At 40.7% G+C, this 23983-nt stretch overlaps 2 protein-coding genes across 7 annotated transcripts; one reads left to right on the forward strand and one right to left on the reverse strand.

The window, feature by feature from the left end:
- Window positions 1-12: 12 nt before the first annotated feature.
- On the reverse strand, window positions 13-13355 carry mak (male germ cell-associated kinase). Of its 6 annotated transcripts, none has more exons than XM_051940524.1 (14): window positions 13201-13355; window positions 10804-11164; window positions 9524-9578; window positions 9104-9225; window positions 6939-7021; window positions 6200-6332; window positions 5927-6098; window positions 5353-5520; window positions 4061-4294; window positions 3635-3831; window positions 3298-3437; window positions 2358-2504; window positions 1484-1570; window positions 13-881 (listed from the first exon to the last, which is right to left on the reverse strand). In XM_051940524.1, exons 2-14 carry the CDS (start codon window positions 10905-10907, stop codon window positions 586-588), a joined length of 1938 nt encoding a protein of 645 aa, XP_051796484.1. In that variant the 5' UTR covers window positions 10908-11164; window positions 13201-13355; the 3' UTR covers window positions 13-585. The 6 variants fall into 6 exon arrangements, with proteins under 6 accessions (XP_051796484.1, XP_051796482.1, XP_051796483.1 ...); XM_051940522.1 differs by having other exon boundaries at window positions 3635-3834; window positions 13201-13354; XM_051940523.1 differs by lacking the exon at window positions 6939-7021 and adding an exon at window positions 7542-7621 and having other exon boundaries at window positions 3635-3834; window positions 13201-13354.
- Window positions 13356-13746: 391 nt separating this feature from the next.
- Window positions 13747-23408, forward strand: plcxd2 (phosphatidylinositol-specific phospholipase C, X domain containing 2). The gene is made up of 8 exons (XM_022198923.2): window positions 13747-15878; window positions 16148-16284; window positions 16431-16550; window positions 18379-18432; window positions 18555-18710; window positions 20108-20218; window positions 21558-21688; window positions 22967-23408. Exons 1-8 carry the CDS (start codon window positions 15776-15778, stop codon window positions 23124-23126), a joined length of 972 nt encoding a protein of 323 aa, XP_022054615.2. The 5' UTR covers window positions 13747-15775; the 3' UTR covers window positions 23127-23408.
- Window positions 23409-23983: the final 575 nt, after the last annotated feature.

The following is a 23983-nucleotide window of genomic DNA, read 5'->3' on the forward strand; positions in this document are numbered from 1 at the left end:
AATGAATCCACATTAGACTTTCCATATATTTATTTGTATAAAACAATTACAAAATGTTCAGTTTATTCATTGCATAATACAAAGAGGTTTGCAGGGTAAGTTGTAATCATCCTTATAGCAAATACAATGAACAGTTTTTCCATGTGTCAACTACAGTATGGTGACGTGAAGTAGAGAGAATGCAGCTTCATCATAGGAACTGTTTATAGAGTGAAACAATACCAGACAATAAAAACTAAAGTACAAAAAATGTTGAAAAGCTATGCTACATTTAAGTCCTATTCAAAATATCCAAGCCCTAACAGTAGAAATTGGCTCACACTGGATCCTTGAGGAATACAGTGGGATTGTCTTGCAGACTTTACCAGTCTTGGTTCAGCATCATGGCAACCATCATCTCCAAAACGCAGATTTTATGCACATACCGTTGATCCGAAATGTGCATGAAAAATGTCTATGTAATCGTCAGGAAAAATTGTATGATTCAGTTTTGATGTGGTTAAAATTTTGCTCAGGATTATTTCTCTCAGTCGGAGATGCACCAGCCCAGCATGTAGTGAATGCAGCAGCACCTGCTTCCCTGAATTATCGATTTCCACCGTACTTGGACGTCCAGTCCACCCGGCCATGGACGGGCTGCACAGCAGGAGCTCTGGTCAGGAGGTTTCCAGAGGTTTTCCCCAGTGCCGAATAGCTGCTTCCCTTCATCTGAGTCCTGTCTGTCCTCCTCTTGTCTGTACATAAATGAATTAAGTTCTTACTTGCCTGTTGTCCAGCTAAAGGGGCAAGCTGGATTCTCTGTCCCACTGAGCCAACCTCCTTCTTCTGGAATGAAGGGATGTAACCGCCAGAGAGGTTGTACTTGGTGCTTATAAAATTCCCTTTAAGAAAGGAAACATAGGTCAAAGCTTTGCATTTTTTTTGTGTGTGTTTTCTTATTATATCCTCCAGGTATCCAACCAACACGGGTTTCCAGACAACAACATATTAACTATGCAGTATTTAAAACACGAACAACAAATAAATGAAGAATAGGATAGTAAACAAAGACACACAGGGCTACTACTGCTGTGAGCGCGTGTGAAGTAGCTGCTGCATATGCAAACGCTTCAGAGGACCAAAACGGATGAATAAGGCAGAGGGATCGTTGTCATTGAGCTTTTCAATCGAGCTCCTTCACCAGCAGCCGCAGATGGTTATCAGTGAAAAGCTTCATTGTTCCCTGTTTTAGTGTCATTTACCCTCTGTTTAGCAATTGGAGTTCTTAGTTATCCGGTGAAACTGTGTATTTGCACCCTTATCTCCTGCAGAGCTTTAAGCAGGGAGTTCCTTTCACATGTTAAAGTGCTGTTTGAATACCTGAAGCTTGTTGCATCAGCCGCCACACTGGCTTATTTCATTTTACTCTCAAGCTATCCTGTGTACTACAACTGCATCTATTGCTGCCAACTGTAAAATACAGCAAAACTGTTGACTTAAATACCTTTGGAGAGATCGATTTTCTCCAGTATTCTTTCTTTAACAATAGTTTTCTCTGGTGGGCTATCCTCAGATTTAGTGGCATTCTCTTCTAATTTCAAAGCAAAGAAATTGGAGTTGGAGGAGATGTGCATGCAAAGAGAAAGGAGAAAGAAAAGGAAATATTAAATAACACAACAGAAATAGAGGAAATGAAAAGCACTTTCCACAACTTAATGAGACTTTATATTGATGAGTAGTGTTAAAGCCAACACTTCTAAAGACTGGGGTGCAGTTGCAACAATTTAAGAAACACTTGATCTTACAGGGACAGTCTTAATCTCATCAATAAGCCATGGAGAGAGGCAAGGTGAAAGACAGAGACGAGAAGGGATCACAGGGGGGAGTCAGATTATGTGTCTCTCTACACAACAAATGATTTATAGATGTCTCATATCTCTAAAGTCGCATCACGGAGGTTCACTCCCTAACTACTGACCAGGAGACTTTAGCTGCACCATTAGCATTCAGAGCCTTTGTGTCGCATCATGTAACTCTAGGTGACACTAGGTTTCCAGTGGACGGCAAAATGAGGCAAGTTATGGTGTAGTTGTTATTCAATCAACCGGATGAACAGGTTTATTAGCTAATTTTGTTGTCAAACCCTACTGTGTGAGCTCAATTACTGATACCTGATTTTTTTTTCCTGGAAGACCTATTTTTTATTTGACATTGCAAGTCTCAGTTCCTCTCTACATTAGCAAATCTACAAGCTGTCGAGCAGCTTGTTGCATGTAATTTCCTTAGCATGTCAGTGAAATCTGGAAACCCGAGTCCCCTCCACTGTACACTATGCCAAACCTTTTAACACGTGTGCATTAGACATCAGCAGTCCTTACCTGCATTGGCTCTCGTGACAGATAATCCTCCTCCAATGGGGCCCAGTGGTTTATTTACAGTGTTTGAGGAGTTCTCCCACAGGTCCCTCAGTGTCATACCGCCCAACTCCTTATCACCGGAGGAAGTCTGATTTTTGCCGATCAAGCCTTAAAGTGACAGAAACTGAGGTTAAAAATACAGACAATAAAATGACTAGCATACCAGCAGTTGGACTTTGCAATAATTCTACTTAAAAAGGTAAAACAAGCCTTGAAATGCACTTTAAGAGGGATAATGACGCAAAAGTAAGGGTAATCTTTATAACACAGAGGGCCGATTTGCCAGCTGTACACCACAATGGTACATCATTTTACTACACTAAAACCACACAATAGACAAAAATATGATTCCAGAAAGAAAGAAGACTAAAGTTAATTAATTCATCATCAGTTTAGGACAGAATAAATGATAAATGTTGATAAAGTGAAACAAAGTAAGAGTCAAATAAACTGAAATAATTACAATAATATAAAATGACACATTGCTGTTTTAAAACACAGTGGCAGCAGGGACAAATGAGTTTTTACATCTGTTAAGGCTCTTGCTGAAACTGAGCTTTCTCAGGTCAGTCCCTATGACTTTTTGACTTTTACAATTCCCTCCAACCTGTTCTTGTTTTTCAGGGTAAGAGACCAAAAGCAGCAATAAAAGCAAAAATTAAAACAGATCAAATAAAACAAGAATAGAACATTTTCAGACAGGAGGTGTATTGCTGGACAACGTCAACACTCTGACCATGAATTAAAATACCCCTATTTTAATTCAGGTGGAGGGTTCTTCCTAAAATCAATGAGCATTTCTTTAGTTTTTGAGTAAAAGGGAGATTTCACATTGCTTTTATTATCTAGGTTGCAATGATCTATTGGTAACAACACAGTTGAGACCGCCTGTTAGCCCTACCTGGCAAGTATCGTGACTGGCTGAGATAGTGCTGTCGTGCTGCAGATCCTGGGAGATTAGAGTCCATTTGGCCAACCTTAACATTATTAGGTAGCTTGGTAACTGTGCTGAAGGAGTACAGAGGTTTCTGCTCCTTAGGCCTAAAAACAGAATCCAAACACATACTAGTAAATGTCTGTTGAACCAAAACGCCAAAAATGCATCACTTTAGGCTTGAATTTCAGCACTGCTTCTGTGGGTGTAATGCATTTATAAATGTCTAAAGTGTTTTTGGCAGAAAATAAAATTGTATGCACACATACATATGCAGCTCATGTCGAGACTTTCTAGCACTCACTGTGGGCAGTGCTCCTTCGGGCTCCTCTCCTCCTCTGCATTTCCCAAGCTGGGTTTCTTGGAGTTGGAGGCGGAAGTTTCAGACAGGTCGGATTCCTCCCAGCTGTCTGAGGTCTTGGTAACCGTCTGGCCCCAGCGACGACGGCCACTCTTCAGCGCCCCCATGCCAATGTTGTCCTCACTGCCCTGCCGTGTCACCTTCTGATCAAGATCATACTGTCATATTTGGACCGATGAACTCTGTCTTACTAAGTTAACTCTGCTCTCTGCTACTGTCATCATTTTAGAAGTTCCACTCCATAGAAGAGGACACAGTTAATCTGGAAGTTCTGCTATATTTTGGCCACTTAGCTTAGCTCGGTCTTTCACTGCTTCATTTCATTAAGATTAGACAGAAATACGGCAGTGATTTTATAAAGCCACTCACGCCAGGTTTGCTCTCAGCTTGGGGCAGAGGGATCTGCTGAAGAGGCTGATGCTGCTGATGGTTTCTGGAGGAGGATGTGGAAGCTTTGGACTCGGAGGAAAACTGCTGAGGATCGGCCTTGGACTCAGAGGCCTGTTTCTGGGCTTGTGGCCTGTTCTGGACCTTCTTCACCTCCTGGCTTTGAGGACGAGGCCCTAAGATCTGGCCTACCTGGAAGTAAGGATACCGCAGGGCCTAGCCAGACAGAAGAATGAATATACAGTTGTTATTCAGAATATTCTGTGGGCCCTGTTTTCTAGTAAAATCAAGATGTCCGCCATCAGGAAGTATGACTATTATGCAACATTTACAAAACAAGATAAATCTGATCATTTTGTGTCTTGACTCAATCAAACTTTAAGGGACGCCTTCGATACACAAGATTTCCTGATAAATTTATCAGCAAACCCCACACTCAACACACAATGTTAGAACGATAGATATGTAGCACAGCCTTTCTTCTATTCAATAATTAAAGTTGTTTGCTGTCTGAATCCAAACTATTTTCTTAAGCTGGGTGAAAACAAATGTGCTTCCCAAGAGATTCTAAACACCTGGGAGCTTTGTAGGCATAAAATGGAGAAGCTGTCACTCTTTCCAGAAAGGTGTTTCCTACTCAAGTCTCACAGAGTAATTCAGCTGTCTCACCGGAGTATAAATCATCCTTAGGGGCATAATGACCACGTATAGTGCCTGACATGTCTACGTGATGCAGAGCACACATGCACAGGTAAAACATACTGTAGTGGCAGAGGGAATGAAGTATGGCTTAGGTGCTACTTAAAATGACTTGGATTAGGATGCTGATGCAATCTCTGTATTGGAAATATAGATAATCTTCACATAGGAGGGGAGCAAGGCTGAGTGTTGCGCTGTAATGGAAATTGCTTCTCTGAGGACAGGCATGTCCTTTTACTACACGCATGTTCAAACATGCCTTTGAGGGGAAACACTTTGGTTAAGGAAAGCCAAAGTACTATTCATGATGCACAAGTTGAAAAAAACAGGAGCAGTCTTATGAGCACATTTTATTATCTCTGAGCACACAGAATGTTTCTATACATCCAATGTTATACTAGCTTATACAAAGTATTTAATTCTTGGGCAACCAAGAATGCCTAATAGTGCATACCTCGATTCCTCGTCAGCTACGACTATTCTTTCAATCCCAACATTTTGCGTGGAAATTCTACAGACCTGCCAAAAAAGCCTTGAGGTCTGAGAGTTTGCTTCAACACTCTGATGTTGCGTACCTGTACAGCAGTTGGCCTTTTCTTGGGGTCCCACTGCAGCATGTCCCTCATCAGGGCAATAGCCTCATTGCTGGCATTTGGGATAAGGGTCTTCAGGTGGGTCGGCACACATTGGGGGAAGCGAAAGTTCATAGCAGATGCTAGCTGATAGCCCTCTGGCCAATCAATCTAAAGGAGGAGGCAATCAAAGGTTTATATGTGGACATTAGTTTTGCACATGATTAAATCTATCTAAAATTGACACATGCCACCAGCACATGCCATTTAAAAGGTTACATGAACACTTTATGCTCTTTAAGTGAGGATTCTCTCAGTAAAAGCAAAGAATTTTTCCCACACTCTTTAATAGTAATGGATTTGAAAAGCCTTTACAATGAAGTAGCCACCTGGCCCACCCGAAGCACACTTCACTCACAGAAACAGAAGCATTTCTCCCAATATTTAAAAGCTATTTACTCACTTATTTTAATATATTACTTCTTGTATCAGCACATGATAAGTTCGGGACATTCATGATTAAACATCTGAACTGAGGTCAAGCATTTCCGCCTCTCTCTATTCAGGTTCTTCTCACCTTTTTGACAGTGCCCAGGACTTGGCAAATCTTAAAGATCTCATCGACCTCACTGTTCCCTGGGAAAAGAGGTCTGAGTGTGTAGAGTTCAGCCATGATGCAGCCAACAGCCCACAGGTCAATAGGAGAGCTGTAGGTAGATGACCTGAGCAGGACCTCTGGAGCTCGGTACCTTCAGAGAGAACATTAAGCATTTCATTTAGCACATGGCAATGGATGCTTAGACATTCTTCTTCTTTTTAAATGTGCACAGTGTTTTGAAAGACATCTCACCATCTCGTTGACACATAGTCTGTGTAGGGAGGTTTGGAGCGGATTTCTCTGGCCAGTCCAAAATCTGCTATTTTGACCAGTTCTGGACCCATGCACAGCAAATTCTCTGGCTTCATGTCTCGATGGAAGAAACCTGTTACAAAGATTTATACCAAGATTTTAGCCAGCTCGCAATGGACTGGACTCACATTGCAACCATACACAACCGCATTGCACTAGTATCTTCAATGCTCTGCATAATTCAGAAAGAACTGCTTGTGGATGGGTATATATTTGAAACAGCCCCTGTAATAGTGACAGGCCAGTGTGTCCAAGGCCAAAGTAATTCACGTCAACATTTTCATTATTTACGGTAACCAGGGCCGGAGTCCTTGAGTGTACAGTACTTCAGCTGTCACACAACGGCATTGCAATTTGCAGTTTCATTAAATATTAACATTACATGTGATATTTTGAAGAAAAAGGTAGTCCAAGTCAGATCATACAAAAATGCATTTTGCCAATGTAAAATAGCCAAACAAAATAATCCAAATTCTATATGGCTATAGAATATGTCGAAGCAAATAGATGATAATACCAAGGTATGATAAAACAAGTATAATTGCATTTGTGGTACATAATTGGGGGTCTGCCTTAGAGTCACAGTGACTTTTTACAATAGCAAATACATCCAAATTAACCATCTAAAGATTCTGCTACTTCTTGAACAAGTACAGAAAGACAGAGTAAAGCCTCTTACCATGCTTATGTACAAAAGCCAACCCAGATAGCACTTGAAACATGATGTTCCTAATTTCATTCTCTGAGAACATCTTATTCTCTCTAACAGCACACCAAAGAGATGGAAAAAGTGAAAGGGAAAGTGGGGAAAAAAGACAAATCAAAGAGAAGTGTTAAAAGAAAGAAGTCCATATACGTGCATGCAGTGTGGATGTGTGGAAGCATGGGAGTGTGTATGCGCACATGCATAAGTTTGTAGTTTTCTGACCACACATATCCATAACCAGGATTAAAGTAGTGTATGTTTGTTTGGCTAACACGTACAAATATGAAGCATCCACACATCCAGTAGTTAGATAGTTGTAATGCAGAGCAGAGAGGTACACAAGAGTAAAAACAAGGTATTTATGGAAGGTTCACATCCTGCAAGAATTTTGTTAATGTCTATCCAATCCCAGCTATTCTGATCTCTGATTGAATTTCATGTATCTTGGCTTTTACGGTTTTCTTATAGAATTCAGATCTTAAATAATGGCCTTACTTTGATGCAGCTCAGTGAATCTTGCAGTATGAAACCACTTTCATAGACTTGCAGTTCATGAAGGAAACGCGGTACACCTACCATGTTTATGAATAAACGACAGGCCTTGTAAAATCTGAAAGCTTATGTTTCTTATCACTGATTCAGGGAACAATTTTTTTCTGTAAACATAAAATTGACACAATTCTCATGAGCGAGCTAATGAAAGCATCATTACAGGAACAGCATTCTGTTTGTCTTTGTACACATATATGCAAAAAAAAACCAATGCATACATCAAAATATGTTCAGCCACTAATCTGATCAGCGTTCAAACAATGGCAGCTTTCTTAATTTGTCTGCTTTTTTGCCTTTGACAACAAACCCCAGGTGTGTTCTGCACATGTACACATTAGGGATTTCTAAACTTGCAAAAACATCAGAGACTCCCTGAGAGAAAGTGAAAGTCTGGAGAAGGAAAGTCTGGTGGCAGCTGTTTGCAGGACAGAGCCGAATGCAGGGACGGGGTAGCACGGTGCAGTGACTGAAATTTTAAATATTTCATTGAAAACCACTGGATCCCATCAGATTATTCCAGTCATATCACAAACCCTCACTAGTTTTCCTCAGAGCTTCAGTAAAAATACACCTGGATTTCTGTTTCTCTTTCTTGGATGAGAGGTGAAACGTCTTTAGGAAAGTCCAGCTGGGTCAATATATATTTGGAGGACTTTTGAAGTCTATGGGATATATCTTGCTAACATTTTTATTTAAAAAAAAAAAAAGAAAAAGTTTTTTATGTTCATTATGATCATGTCTTTACAAATTCTATAGTTATTTACTCTGGAAATAACTAAAATGTCAACTAAATAACCGTCCGAATGTAAATACAATCACCTTCTAATTAGCTAAACAATAATAAAAATGAGCTTATTTTAAAAATTCTTTTGATTGTGTTCTTTTTATTAAGTTGAGATAGTCATGACAGATATTTCTATTTTGGCAATATATCAAATTTTATATGTAAAATAACAAATTGTATCTGTGTCCGAGAAATCACTTTCAGCTAAGTTAGCCATTACAAAAACACCTCTCAAGGAAGTGTGTTAATTCCAGATCACATGACATGCTCCAAATGATGTCATTTCCTCCTGAAGAAAAGACTGGCAAGACTCCAAGGCTTTCTGAGTTATTTAATATAAAGTAGTGTGTGACAAAAGTGTGGATTTATGGCATGTCAACAGATTTACTACAATATCTTTATAAATAACTTTCAATTTCAATTTTACTCAATTGTATATATAATATTTGGAAGAATCTTTCTATAAAAATGCCATGTGGTGTTTGGTTATAGGCGGCCATGTTGATTTTAGGCCTGAAAACAGCAAAAATGTCAACTCTACTTGTCAACTATGTTCCAAAAAGTTCCGCAATTACATATCGACCCAGCTGCTTTTTACTGAAGCTCCTAAGATTACACAGACCTGAATAACTGAGAAAATACACAAACTTACGAATAGTCATGAAAACCTTTTGTTGGCTAATTGGCCGCAACAGGATTGTGATCGAGCGGAAGAGCTTTTAAATGTGCTCTTGTTGTGATCATGATATGAAACTGGCCACGGCTTTAAACGTGTGCAGAGATGTGTGTTTTCTCTTCTTACCTGTCCTTCATAAGCTGGTATAAGTTCTCCTTCATGTACTCAAAGACAAAGTAGAGGTGATCGTTCTCTCTGATGACCTCTTTTAGTTTCACCACATTTGCGTGGTTCAGCTTCTTCAGTGACTGGAGAGACACATGAATGAGAAAGTAAGAAAAACATGTAACGTAATAAGACGCTTGTGGACATTTCATTTAGAACGCAAATATCAAAGTAGTTCATGGAGTAAAAGTTAGATATGTAGAACCTTTAGGTGATTAACTTCACATTGTTGGGGTCCCTTCATGGTCCACATTTGAAAGCATTGAAAGCCACTTTTTGGACAAGTGTGTGTCAGTGGCATGCATTTTTTCCTCACTAACAATGACTCTTATTGCTGCTGTAAGGTACTACCTGTAAGTGTAAGGATATCACAATGCTTACCTTCACTTCTCTTAGGTTCATACATTCTTCCCATGAATAAAACTTCCTCTTCATCCTATAAAAGTCATTGAAAGAAAGCCATTAAAGGAAATTATGCTCATAATAAGAAGAAAAAGAAGACAGGCCACATATATTTCCTCCAGTATACTGTTGTGTCATTGTCTTTTAAATGTTTTTGTGTGTCTCCATCAATAATTCATCTCTTTTGACATGTCTCCAGTTTCAGCTCACCCAAGGAAACGCTGCAAAAACTGTAGATTGAAGTGATATTGATTGCCATTTTGTATTTTACTAGTTTCATCATTGATTTTTCTCTGCTTGACCCACATCTAGGAACACGTCTCGACTCAGCTGACGTATTAATCTGTCACTTTTATCGCAGTATGTGTTGTATCTTAAGACAACACATCAGCTGGTATACGCTTATCGCCTCTGATCCACACTACGTCTCCGTCCCTCTGGAATTACATAAGAGCTACAGAATGTGTAGATATCTTTTTCTCCTCCTCTGGGCTCCTGCCAGTTTCAGTCGTCTCTTCCACAATGTCAGCAACCCGACACACCCCCTTCTACTTTCACTGCCTTTCGCCGTCACCACATGTATTGTCTTGCATGGTAACCAAATGATCAAGCAGTGGACGCATCTCCCTGGTTTCTCATCTATTATTAAAGCGTGCTACCATGCTGCTGAAACAAAAGCATGCAAGTTGGCTTCCTTGCCCTGGTGATGGAAGGAAACTTGAAGTAGACAAATCATCCAGGGTTTAAGCGTTTAGCTTTGTAGTGTACTATCTGCAGTAAAAGTGTTTAGTGTGGCTGCATTAGGGGAAAAAGGCTGAGGTGGGGGTTAATGCAATGATTTGACCTTTTACATTTAAAATTTAAATTAGATTTGGTTTTATCATTATCAGAGTCGTATCTAAATGTGTAAATAGAAACTTAGACACTTGAAGACATCATATACAGTGGAGCTGGAACAGTCTTGGAAAGTAGTAGAGCTCGTAGGTAATGTTAAATTCAAATACCTTGATGTTGTTATCAGACTTCTTGCATGCAATGATGTAATGCTGTTTGGGGGGTTATTACAGTTTATGACTACTAAAAATATTTCATGTAAAATAGAGCTGCTTGGCATCACAACCTTACACCTATCACAATATTAAAACAACTTCAGCTACTCTAAGACCACAGCATAGATACTGCAGCAATATACTGGAAGTGTCTAACACGGAAAGGTGATATTTACATTTTTATGTCAGAAATATAATCACCATCCTCACCTCTTGATAGCGACAAGCTCTCCAGACTCGTTGCTTCTCCCCATCAGCACACTGCCGTAGGTGCCATCACCCAGCTGCTTCAGGGTGGTGTAGCGATTCATCATCTCTCACGACGGTTTCATCAGCTTCTAACTTTCCTTATGTGTGAGACGAGAGGTGGGAACACGGTGCTGATTCATTGATGTCCTCCCCGTTCTCTTCAGCTGAAGTAATGCTCAGTCTTTGTTTCACCAGCCTCTTCTCCAGTAGAGTTCAGTTGTTCTTTCCCAGAAGGAAGGACCTCCAGTTGGACAATCTTTGCAGATTCTGGGAGTTCAGAGCTCATCTTGCAAGAACTGATCCATTGTTAGGAAGGTGGGATCTTGGTGGTGTAGTTAAGCCAAAAGTGAAGAGACGATAAAGAAATGAAAAAAAATCAGCAGCAGTACAGATTACAAACACAAAGAGTCACTAAATTAATACCCAGTCTTTTACTCACTCCTAAAAATCTCCACAAAACCAGACTACAAGGGCTAGGAAACGCTAGGACCACTTCTTGTTTTTCCCTCACTGAGCAGGATTAGGCATGTGTCACACTAGGACTCAACATGACCACCCAAGGGAGATGACAGAGCCAGCCGTAGGCAGATTAGGCCAACAGGGATGTAAATAGGATGTTACATCACCATCATGCTTACTACCTTCCCCAAGCACCTTGCCTGGCAGGTGGATTTGATTGACGCCACAGGCCACTGTTATGTTAGATTATATGCCAAGTAAACCTCCTGGAGGACTGTTTCTCAATTATACAGACAACAACCAAATAAATAAACAGTTGTCATACTTAGATTACACTGGCATGGTGTATTTTCTTCCTGGAACAAATGCACAGCTACTGTGTATTCTTTCCTTTGAAGCAGTTGGATTTTATCCACACAGGTAGTCTGACAGCAGCCACATCTCATAGCTAATAGCTTACAGAGAATGAGGTAGACTGAGGAGCTTCCCTGAAACCTTTTAAGCCTAGTTTATCCTTTTGCATGGATAATTCATGCTTTGGTGTCCTCAAATGGTGAGTATAAATGTTGGGAGATAGAAATCAACCAGAAACTGGGTATAAATTACGTAGGATAAAATATTCAGGATAGGTTGTGGGATAGGCATGTTAATCTAAGAAGTGCCACTTAAATCAGTTTTACAGGAAAATAATCGCTTGGTAATTTGAGGTTTTACCTCATGGAATATATACTAGTATATCCGCTGTAGATTTTAGTATATGTTGTTGATTATTAAAATATTTTAATGAGGTATTACAAAAGTCAGACTGAAATATTGTTGGAAAACTGCACTTTCCCAGAGCAACAAGCAGCAAATGGTCAACAAGTGTGCAACATAAAGGTTTGAATGACAAGCTGCTTGTACACTCTGGCATAATAAGGGTAAAACATGTCAGGGAATATCTGGTATTTCTTGGATAAACAAATGTTAATGGTTGAATTGGTTGCAAATAATAATAATGAAATGCACACAAAAATTTTAAGCATTACAGAGCTAGGATTTGAATTCCATCTGTGAGCTATTTTCATGTAACTTCAGCAAAGTGGTACGAGCAAAAAGAACTTGCCTCCTTCAGTGCTGACCTGCTGTGTTTAGGTTAGAGGAAATGCAGTTGCAGGCGAGCCAAGGGCAGCCAAACAAAATGAGATCGGTGTTTATTATTCTGAATGGGCCCGGGAACATGTCCAAGAAGAATACCAAAAACCAGGTTTAGTTCTGTGACTCCTGATAATCATTTAATGAGTGAATCATCAGCAGAAATGTGGTATTATGTAAATGTTTAAAGATCTGCCATTCTTTCTGCAGCACTGCATTCACATTTATCATTTTATTTCCACAGCAAATTAGAAATGGGCTCTCTAAACAAAAATAAAAAGACAATAAGAGGCGTGGAGAGGCCAGCCAGAGGACTGCTGGCCTGCACTCAGCTCTCACATATGGCAATCCGTTGTGGAGGGATTTAAAGGGAATTAAGATGTGCCCAAGCCGCATGACATTAGGAAGCTATTCAAGGTCAGTTATGGTGAAAATACACGTGGACACTGACCTGACGGTGGAACCCAAACAGCAAATTGAATCAAGACTTCCAAATATGAACACTAGATTAAATAATTTCTAACTCAGCTTTCAGCCATAATATGAAACAAACAAGGCAACCTAAAGCTCACACAGTTGTACAGGAGAATATGACAAACGGACATCACGAGCAGAGCAGTTTATCAGAAACAGAGTTGACATTTGTTGTTGACATGACAGCTCTGACAGCTGAGCTCCTCAGCCATTGTAAACAGCAGGCCTGCTCCTGTGTTTAGCTCTTCTTCTTCTTCTTTTCCTCATTCTTTGTCTCTATTGGACACTCACCGGTTAGTTTGGGGTGTTGTTCCTCTCCTCGGCCGTTGTCTCAGCCTGCTGACAGCTCCAGATAAAATTTACGTACTATCTAAACCCAGCGCCAACGATAAAGTGTGTGTGTGTGGGTGTGTGTGCGTGACTTCTCCCCATGGAAACAGACACACAAACGCAACGCCGGCTGAGCTGCCAGGTGACGACGTGCCGCAATGCCTTGTGGGGCTTGTTGTCCTTGGAGGCGGCGAGCGTGACAGCGGGAGTTGAGGTCGAATTATTGTAAAATTTGAAATGATGTGGATTTTATTTTCCAAAATGTTTTGACTCCTACAATACTTGAACACTTTACAGCCCAAAACATGATAATTTGACTTATTTATTCAGTCATTTAATAATGGCCTACGAGAGGAAATCATTATTTTTCTCGTTATTTATGTTTTTTTTACATTACCAATCAAAAGTTTGGACACACCTTCTCATTTAATGCTTTTTGTTTGTTTCTGTTACTTAATACTGAAGATTAACACTTTTTTGTTAACAGCATAATTCCATATGTTCCATATGTTTTGTCAGTATTAATCTACAATGTATAAAATAATTAAAGAATAACCACTGAATGAGAAGGTGTGTCCAAACTTTTGACTGGTAGTGTATGTAGCAAATGTTCGACCCAAACAGCTCCAACTTCTCAGCAGTATCTTCATCTATATTCACAGAACGACTGTTTTTGATCAGGATGAAGTAACAGAGTTGGAGCTGTCTTCTATCTCACACCACTTCTCTGCACACAGTTGTAATTGAAGGTCTGCACCAACAGATGGAGCTGCATGCTCGTGTTTTTTCACACAACTGTTCTACCAAAAAATGCTCCTTTGCCAAAAGTATCTACTTTATATAAATGTACAACTGCCTTTATTTGTATCAAACAGTCGTGAAGAAATCATCTCCCTTGTCTGTATTATTTTACTTGCTCTACATCAGAACTAATCCAGCTCTGTTTGTAAGGTTAAATAGCTTTAAAGGTAGTATATAGTTTTTAACTTGTCCAAAAGCGACTGAAGGCCCATTGTCAAATTACTTGACTTCATTAAATGAGGGTTATGTTTTTAAAATTATAGACTTTTTACTGGTTATAACTGACAACATCACATTGGCTCTATCCTGGCTTCTTTACGCACTCCATATTAGAATTGAGTATAAGACTTTTTTCATGACTCTGGTCCCCAAAGATATGTCAAAAAAACAATGTCTCCATGAGCCAGTTCGCAGCCTGAGATCCTCAGGTGGGGCCCTTCAGATTTGGAATAACCTATCTGGCAAGACAAGGCTTCAAAATCTTCTTTTAAATCACTTCTTAAAACCTATTGTTGTAGACTTTATTTTATGTGATGTCATGTCTTTTACTCTATTTTACTCTGTGCTATTTGGGGGTGTTTCTGTTCCTTCATTATTTTTACTCATATCAGTTGGTGTTTTATCTCTGACTTTATTAACATTCAAGTTTTGCATTATCTTTAACCATGATTAACTCCATTTCTCCACTTACTGGCTTTCTGTTGTAATATAGTCTTCCTATGGTTCCTTTTTTTTGGATTGTCTGTCAAAGCTGTTTGTAAACTTTGTTTTTGAAAGATGCAATCCAAACAACATTACTATTGTTGTTATTATTATATGACAGTTGTAAAATATGTAATTTCTTTATTTCATATTAAAACCCCATCTGTAAATCATGTCTGAATAAAGATATTAGACAAACATATGTAGCCTGAACATTAAATATGCTATATTACTACCTATAATCCTCCTAAATGACAGTTTAGTTTTTAAAAAAGCTAAAATAAATAAATGATCATAATTATTAAGTTAGAAAAAAAACTTAGTTTCACAGATCCCCCCTTTATTGTCACCTCAGATATTGACTTGTGTGTATTTGCACGTTAGGACTGTTTAATCCAAATAAAAGAAACATGAAGTTTGTTGCAACTTTTTGGCACAACGCCTGTCAGAGAACACCTGCGAAGTCACTTCTCAGGTGGTTTAAAATGTTGATTGACCAGGTAGGAATATGTGCACCTGAGCATACACTGTGGTTTTGATGTTGTCCATGTGACAAGATGATCTATATGAGCTGATACCGCTATGTGGACATTTATTCTGCACCTACACTCCATCTCCCACCTTTCTCTAAGTGCGATGATGAGTTTGTGTGTCCAAGAGGTGGTCTTCGCTTAACTCAGGTTAAGCCAAGAAGCGGGAGGGGGGACAGCAAGTGGAATTTCACTCTAAGAGGATTATCACCGTCTCTACCTCGCCGCTTTGTCACCAGATGCCTCGTTTGCCGGTTGGAATAGAGCACAAGTGCGCACCGCAACAGCCTTCCAAAACCGGGAGACAAAAAGGGGGGTCACGCGTGAACTGTTGGCTTTGTAACGTTTTGTAGATGTAGAACGTTGATTGCATCAATCGTGACGTTCCAAGATGATCCATGGTAGTTTTGACCTGTTGGAAGCGCACGGGAATCCGTCACCGAGTGCGTCTGTGCCAGAAAGTGGTTTCCTGAGGGGTTTGTCGGCGGGCAGTTGTTCCTGACATGAAGACGAGACCGGCGGGGATCGGCAATGTCAATGCTGACTGGATGGGTTTGCTTCCCTCCAAACTCAGTGCCATGCCCCTCAAACATCTCGCCGTGCCAGGTGAGCCAGCCGTGCGTAAAGATGTATGGTTTCCAACTACGGAAGTCTGATAGGATTGTGATAAAGTCATATTGTTTAAGATGAAAATAGGGTTAGTCAGTCTTTATAAAGCTGATGTTGCGGAAACTGGACCAATAATTGTCCATAGTGGTCCAGCATACATTTTTACAGCAAAATTCAGAAATATTTACACTGACTTCAACGTTTTGTCCTTTGTCTCACCTCTTTCCACTCCATCATCAGCTGCACCTTCTGCCTCTTTCTTCCAGGGTCCCACGATTCCTTCACCTACTGGGTGGATGTGCAGGCTCCCGTGGGACCTGATCAGAAGGTTTATGTGAAGTACCTGGCCACCATGTTCAGTGTCTTAGCCAAGAAGGTCATGGTGAAGTGGTCCATGACACAGGTACCGCTCTCAAATTACTGCAATCCGCAAACCCAGCCATGTGGGGAACCAGATGATGCATAAGATGACATATTTTGGGCAGATTTTGAAAGTCTGTGTTTTACAGCCAGTTCTAATGTGTAATGTGGTATGGTGTGTATTCCCAGAACTTGACTTTTATGGAGCAGCTGGATGCAGGAATTCGTTACTTTGATCTCAGGGTGTCCTCCAAACCAGGGGAGCCTGGAAATGAGATCTACTTTATTCACGGCCTTTTTGGACACAAGGTGAGTGGAGGAGTCAACATTTACTTTAAATGGTTGTCATGGTGACTGTCTTGACCATTCTGTGGTCCACTGATTGCATTTTTTTTTATCTTAATTTGTGTGATGTGGTATATCACTCTATGCTGAGTGTTTTTGTAGACCTGATGACTTCACTCCTGAAATGTTACAGAAATGACTGTTGCTTTAGATCTTTCAGTTAGTTTAGATGCTAAATTTGTCCCAGTATGAAGAGTAAATGTTGCCTTTGAGTATTGATGTTGTGTTGTGTAGTGAGATGGGGACTAGCTCAGGGATCAAAGGTTGTGAGTTTAGTTGTAAACATCCCTCTGCTGAAATGGGTCATTCTAACTGAGGACTGCGTCATCAGATGGTCTTGTAGCTGTAAGATATTACACAAAAAATGTATACAGGCTTGGCTGGTGGAGGGAACATCAACATTATGCAATGCTGAAGACCTTCTGCAGGAAGAATCTGTTTTTTTTTGTGTGTGTGTGTTTTTTTGCCTTGTTAACATGTCCTTATGATGGTTTTTTAATATACTGTAAAATCATCAGTCAACACCATGGTTGAGCATTTGCACCACAACACTGCAGTTTAACAATGACAGTCTCAAAGTTGTAGCTCAGCTGGTTGAGTGGGTGACCCATGAACAGGGGCTATAGTCCCCAACGCAGCGGCCTGGGTTGGATTCCAGCTCACGGCCCTTTGCTGCAGGTCTTCTCCCCTACTAACCTATCTGGCTCTGGATTCAACCTGTCAAATATGATAAAAAAATAACTTGGTGCGTCATATTTGACAAACCAAAGGAACCAATCCTGTCAGCTTACAGGGTGAGACCTTGTGTGTCATTGTTCTTCACAAGAATCAGTTCAAACATGCATAGACTCAGTTACTCCAACATTACAGCTCGTCATTGTGTGGTTTAGACTGGTTTCACACTGTTTGAGCTGAGGTGAGCTGGTGTGCTTGAGCTGCAGTGAATGGGGAGGGGTACACAGTAGAGCTGCATATTCTTAAAGCAGTGTAGAGTTAAATCAGAGACATTTTAAAGCTGGAGGGAATCATTTTTACCAAAAAGCTTCCAAATGTGTAATTTTGATACACAAAGAAGAGCTTTTGAAAGCAAAATCAAAGACTGGAGAGGGTGTATTGTTGATATTTGACTCCATTAACTTCCATTACCCTGTTTTGTGATTTAGTTTCGTGGTATTTTGCATTCCATAGTCAACTAGAAAAGCACTCGGAGAGCGCATACCTCCGCCATCCCGTTTGTCTGTCTGTCCGTCTGTCTGTGTCCGTGTGTGTGTGTCTGTCTGTCTGTTAACAGCATAACTCAAAAGGTCATGGACGGATTTTCACCAAATTTTTACAGGATGTCCGGAAGAGCACGGGTAAGAATCGATTAGATTTTGGAAGTGATCCGAATCACCGTCTGGATCCAGAAATTTTTTGAGACAGGCGGCCATATCTCAATTGTCCTTCGACCTTCAAAAAATTCCTGGATCCAGACGGTGATACGGATCACCTCCAAAATCTAATCGATTCTTACTCGTGCTCTTCCGGACATCCTGTAAACATTTGGTGAAAATCCGTCCATGACTTTTTGAATTATGCTGTTAACAGACAAACAGACAGACACACACACACAGAGACAGACGGACAGACAGACAAACAAACTCCGGTGATTACATAACCTCCTGGCGGAGGTAATAAAGTATTTCAGAGGAGTTTTAGAGCTTGTGACCAGAACAATTTATGTATGACTGATGGACCATAAGGTTTGATACAACCTCTAATCTCCATTATTTCACTCTGCTTTGCTCTAAAGGTGAGGGACGGCCTGTTAGAAATCAGCTCTTTCCTAAGCAGACACAAGAAAGAGGTGAGAGAAGCACATTTACTTGTATTTTTTTGAACAAAACACCATGTATAACACATTACATATGCTGTAGATAGCCGCATGTAGACTATGAACAGATTCAATTTGGTGTTTGATTGATTTAGGTGGTGTTCCTGGACTTTAACCATTACTATGCAATGGAGGCAGAGCACCACGTGTACCTCCTCGGTATGCTCCAGGAAGTGTTCGGCAACAAGCTGTGCAACAATTGTGCTGTGGAGAGCATCACTCTGGACTACCTCTGGGAGAAGAAGTACCAGGTGAGACCAGAGTGAAGCAAGGAAACATTTCAACAAACATGTGTTTCTCAGTGGGTAGTGGGACTCCAATAATCAAACACAATTTAAAATTGAGTGACCGCGAGGGAGTTCTCTATTGACTGTGCTGTTGGGTGCCACTGAATGTGTCAGTAAATGCAGGAAAATATACATTGCAAGCAAAACAGTGGCTTGGTGGTTAGCACTTTCACCTTGCTACTAGAAGATCCATGATTTGCTTCTCGGCCTTCCCTAGATCTTTCTGCATGGAGTTGTTCTTCCTGTACATGCGGTGTGGGTTTTCTCGGGTACTCCAGCTTCCTCCCACCGTCCAAAAACATGCTCAGGTTAATTGGTGACTCTAAATTGTCCGTAGGTGTGAATGTCCCCTGCCTTCGCTCTAAGTCAGCTGCAATAGGCTCCAGCCCCCAATGACCCTCATGAGGATTAAGCGGTGTGTAGATGATGGATGGAAGTAAAAGTGGTCTGTGGGTGTGCGTGTAGTGGACGGCTCACTTACTGTGACCTTTGTGCTCAGGTAATCCCAGCCACCTGTGACTCTCCCTGGCAGGAATTAGTGCTCATCCCATTAACTCTTGTTTCACCATCAACCAGCCTTTCTCCTCTCAGTGCGTTTAGCTTTTAGCCTTAACATCTCTTTGTCTTTGGCTCTTTCCAACAGTTTTCTTTCTTTCTTCCTTTGACCTCCTGCTAAAGCCATGTTTCTATACCATATTTCACAATTCTTATCATTCCATATTTTTGTCATCTCACACTCTGAATTTAAACCTTTCTTTAGAATACTTTTAGTTTATTTTTAATGAACACGTGCTACACAAATATACACAGATGAAAGCTCAGCAGCCAGCTGTGTACACACACGTCTGTGTCTGTTTATTTACAGTATGTGTGCCTGTTTTAGGTGTGAATGCCTTACATTACTACAGTATGTGTATCTGTGTCTCATTCAGATGCTATCATTCCTGTTCCCATGACCCTAATCTGATACTGGCTTACTTGGCAAATGAGAAGGAGAGAGAGAGTGCAGAGCAGACAGAGAGGAAGTAGAAGTGCACAGTTAGCAGCTGCAGAGGGCAGCCTTCCTCTTCGTTCTGTTTGCTTTGACACTGTAACCTACCTGTTGTCATATTGTGTCTCTGCCAACTTACTGTGGATGGAGAGTAGTGTGGTTACATTTATGTTTATATGATCATTATGTGAGGATATTACTTTAAATATTAGGCTGAATGATACAATAAGATAGGGGTCAGATGTTACACCATGGTATGTTCATCGGTTTTGTTATGCATTTTTTGATACTTTATGTTTATTATTGCAAATTTTGGCACAAAAACTGTCCTGTAGTCTTTTAACCATCTTTCATTTTCTTCTCTCCACAGGTCATTGTGTTCTACCATCATCCTTCAGGGCAGGGCAACCCCGTCATGTGGCCTGGCAACAAGATCCCCGCTCCCTGGGCGAACACCACCGAACCCAATAAGCTCATTCAGGTCAGAAAATGACCAACCCTGTCTGTGTTTTCACACGCATGTTTCATTTCAAATGCTTCAGGGTAAAAACAAATTAAAGACCCTTTTCATACCCATCATTAACAAGCGTCATGGGTTATCCGATAACAAGTGGACAGCAGGTGTGAATGCACCCTAGACACATTCTAGACACATTGAGATCCAATTGCTCAGAGTATATTTGAAGGTCTGGGCGTACGGCTGCATGCTGTTAGCAGTTTGCACGCAAATGTGTCCCGGGCTGCATTATAGGACTGCCGACTCAACACCCTATGCATTAGCAAAACAAGAGACAAAAAAGTGATTTCCTCTTCTTTTAATTTACAGCAGACTAGATTCAGGAAGTGCACTGCTGCCTTCCAACAATTAAAAGGAACAATGCATTTGTTTTTTGCAAATGAGAATAATGAAATTATATCTTATTTACATATACTGGCAGTGGTGGCTCAACAGTTAAGTCTCTGGGCTACTCATCAGGAGGTCAGAGGATCAAACCCCAAAGCTGCCATTATTGGGCCCTTGATCAAAGCCCTCAATGCTTCTTCCTCCAGGGGTGCTGTACCATGGCTGACCCTGTGCTCTAATCCCAATTGCGATATGCGAGATCCAATCACAACTGGTCATTTTAGATGCATTCTGATGTTAGGAGTGAACTGAGCTGTTCACTTATGATCAGACCACCCAAGACTCATGTTAATACCAGAGATGAACAAACCCATAGGAACTTGTGATTTACTGTTACTTTGTGGGTTCAAAGCATTTCCATATTCTTCTCTAACTTGTCATCATCCAAAGCTACCCCATCTTTCCATTTTTGTGGCCATTTATCCTTCAGTTTCCTACTCTACTAACCTCAACAACATATGTTTCCCTCATCTATCCATCCATTATCTACACACTGCTTAGTCGTCATTAGGGTCATGGGGGGCTGGAGTCTATCCCAGCTGACTTAGGGTGAAGGCAGGAACACCATGAACAGGTCACCAGTCTATCACAGCACTACACAGGGAGACAGACAATCACACTCATATTCACACTTGAGGACAATTTAGAATCACCAGTTAACCTCAACATGTCTTTGGACTGTGTGTGGAAGCTGGAGGACTTGGTGAGAACACATGCGTGCACAGGGAGAACATGCAAACTCTGTGCAGAAAAATGCCAGGTTGGCACACAAACCAGGGTTCTTCTTGCTGTGAGGCAACAGTGCTAATCACTGATCCACTGTGCTGCCTCAATATTCTTACATAAGCTACTTTACCGAAATTCTCAGATTAACAGGATTACTTGGATTTCTTCTATTCGGCATCGTCCTGTTTAGTTTCTGGAAACTACGCTGAAGGAAAGAGCCAAGCAGGGATCCTTCCATGTGTCCCAGGCCATCCTCACACCCAGAGTCAACACTGTGGCCAAGGGCTTGGTCTGGGGGCTACGCAACTACCTAGTAGAGAGGTCAGTGGCTGGGTTTGGGCGGGTGAATGAATGAGTGATGAGGTGGAGTGGTTTGCGGAGGAAGGAAACACATTTAGTGATGCTGATTTGAAACACCTAAGGGAACCTTTTGTTTCTCTGCTCAAGAATCTTTTCCTCTTCTTTATTGCTCAGCTTTATTTACTTACTGTGGTTTGCGGCCTGTAGAGGGCATTACCGTAAATTCTACTGATGTTATGGGTGGAACAAAGAGGATCGCCGGCTCTGCACATGCCCTTGACAAAGAGAAAATGAAGAAAGTCTGAAAATACACCACAGTGCAGCAAATGCTGTAATTACATCACCACTAACATTTCTTTAAACTTAAACCACATCTTATAAAACAATGTTAAGTGGTAAGAACATTATTGCATTAGTATTGTATGACTGTATCCTTATATCTATATAATCTATGCATTCTATAAGTACATAATGTCTCTGTATCTCTGGCTTGTCTATTAGTTTATTCAGCTATAACTCTAATCCAAACTGCAGAGTATCAAAGGATGGCACATTTCCTAAGTCAGATAAAAGATCTTATTTTACCCAGACAAGAACTGAATGATTTCTACACACCTTTGCAGTCATGCAGCCTGTTGAGCCTGAGATTTCAGTGGAAATGACAGTGGAAATCCTGACTTACAGTACATACTCTCCACGCCTTTAGAGCTACGGGAACCAGCCAGCAGCGTTGGGGTATAAAACTCCTGAACGGACACTGTGGCGAGACAGGAGGTGGCCTAATTTTGCACTTCCGAGGAAATGGGGATTGTTTATCACCACTGCATAAACATTCTGGTTTCCTGGTTTTGTTCTGCTGGTGGCTGAAATATGGCGGAGAAGTTAGCAGTGTTAGAAGTGATACAGCCACAGCGTCCCTATTTGTGTGTGTGCAGTGAACCAAAACAGAAAATCTGAAAGCAAAGCAGTGGTTCTGAGACAAAAGTGGCAAAGTTGTCTTTCACTGACAGACAGACCCAAACATCGCCCCCTTTTGATTTCTTCCATTAGGCCTATTTTCTCCCACATTGTGACATATATCTCAAAACCCCATCAACAGCTTTGCAGCAGACGTAGACAAACATGCAGCCAAGGAACAACTGATTAAATTTTGGCAATGTAATAGCCACAACAATAAAACTTGGCACTAGGTATGTTAGTAAGGTCACGGAATCAGTTTGGATTAAAACTGAAATGGCAAGAAGCATGACAAAATTTGGTGTAATCTGTGTTTATATGTAAACCTTTTTTCCGCTCTAGAAACCTGCCGACCATCATGTCCTGGGTTGCAGCTCAGAGACCAGGAGTGGACGGGGTCAACATCATCACCTCTGACTTTGTGGAGCTCACTGACTTTGCCAACATTGTCATCAAACTGAACAACCTGCTGCTGTCTGATCAGGACCGCAAAGCAAGATGACACATGATTTACCAACTGGACCAAGGTGTGCTGAACCACGATGTTGTGATGGTTGGAAGTCTATAGATTATATATTCTACTCTAATAATGACTTGAATTATATTTTTTTAGGGTTTCAGTGTCTTACTGAAGGACACTCAACATTAAGCATAGGCAGGGATACCATCAATCCTCTGACATGAAGTCTTTTAAAGTTTCAGGAATTCATCAGCTAGTTTCCAGAGTTTTGGTTGTAGTTGACTCTCTCAGGCCAGATAAAATAAACAAAGTCCAAAACAGGGATTTATTTATTTTTTGCCCTCTTCACTATGCAGACCATGTCATGCCATAGCTCTGGTTCCATATCCCTGTCCCTATATTCCGTTTTTGGAAAAATTATTCTATTAATAATCTAATTATTAGATTGGCAGTTACTGTGTCTGTTACCTGCATGATTATATGACTAATTACACTCAACAAAAATATAAACGCAACACTTTTTTTTGCTCCCATTTTTTATGAGATGAACTCAAAGATCTAAAACTTTTTCCACATACACAATATCACCATTTCTCTCAAATATTGTTCACAAATCTGTCTAAATCTGTGATAGTGAGCACTTCTCCTTTGCTGAGATAATCCATCACACCTCACAGGTGTGCCATATCAAGATGCTGATTAGACACCATGATTAGTGCACAGGTGTGCCTTAGACTGCCCACAGTAAAACGCCACTTCTATGATGCAAACCGATTGTTTCAGCAGCTGTCCGAGTGGCTGGTCTCAGACGATCTTGGAGGTGAACATGCTGGATGTGGAGGTCCTGGGCTGGTGTGGTTACACGTGGTCTGCGGTTGTGAGGCTGGTTGGATGTACTG

This window comes from Acanthochromis polyacanthus, chromosome 20 (assembly GCF_021347895.1).
Source record: "Acanthochromis polyacanthus isolate Apoly-LR-REF ecotype Palm Island chromosome 20, KAUST_Apoly_ChrSc, whole genome shotgun sequence".
NCBI classification, from domain to species: domain Eukaryota; kingdom Metazoa; phylum Chordata; class Actinopteri; family Pomacentridae; genus Acanthochromis; species Acanthochromis polyacanthus.

Excerpts from the sequence above, each read along its gene's own strand:
- plcxd2 (XM_022198923.2), top strand. The coding sequence starts at position 15,776 with ATGAAGACGAGACCGGCGGGGATCGGCAATGTCAATGCTGACTGGATG. Across the intron at positions 16,551-18,378 it reads ACGGCCTTTTTGGACACAAG|GTGAGGGACGGCCTGTTAGA; the intron begins GTGAGTGGAGGA and ends TTTGCTCTAAAG. Across the intron at positions 18,433-18,554 it reads TAAGCAGACACAAGAAAGAG|GTGGTGTTCCTGGACTTTAA; the intron begins GTGAGAGAAGCA and ends TGATTGATTTAG.
- mak (XM_051940522.1), bottom strand. The coding sequence starts at position 10,907 with ATGATGAATCGCTACACCACCCTGAAGCAGCTGGGTGATGGCACCTAC. Across the intron at positions 4,295-5,352 it reads AAAGGCCAACTGCTGTACAG|GCCCTGCGGTATCCTTACTT; the intron begins GTACGCAACATC and ends CTGTCTGGCTAG. Across the intron at positions 882-1,483 it reads GAAAATCGATCTCTCCAAAG|GGAATTTTATAAGCACCAAG; the intron begins GTATTTAAGTCA and ends CCTTTCTTAAAG.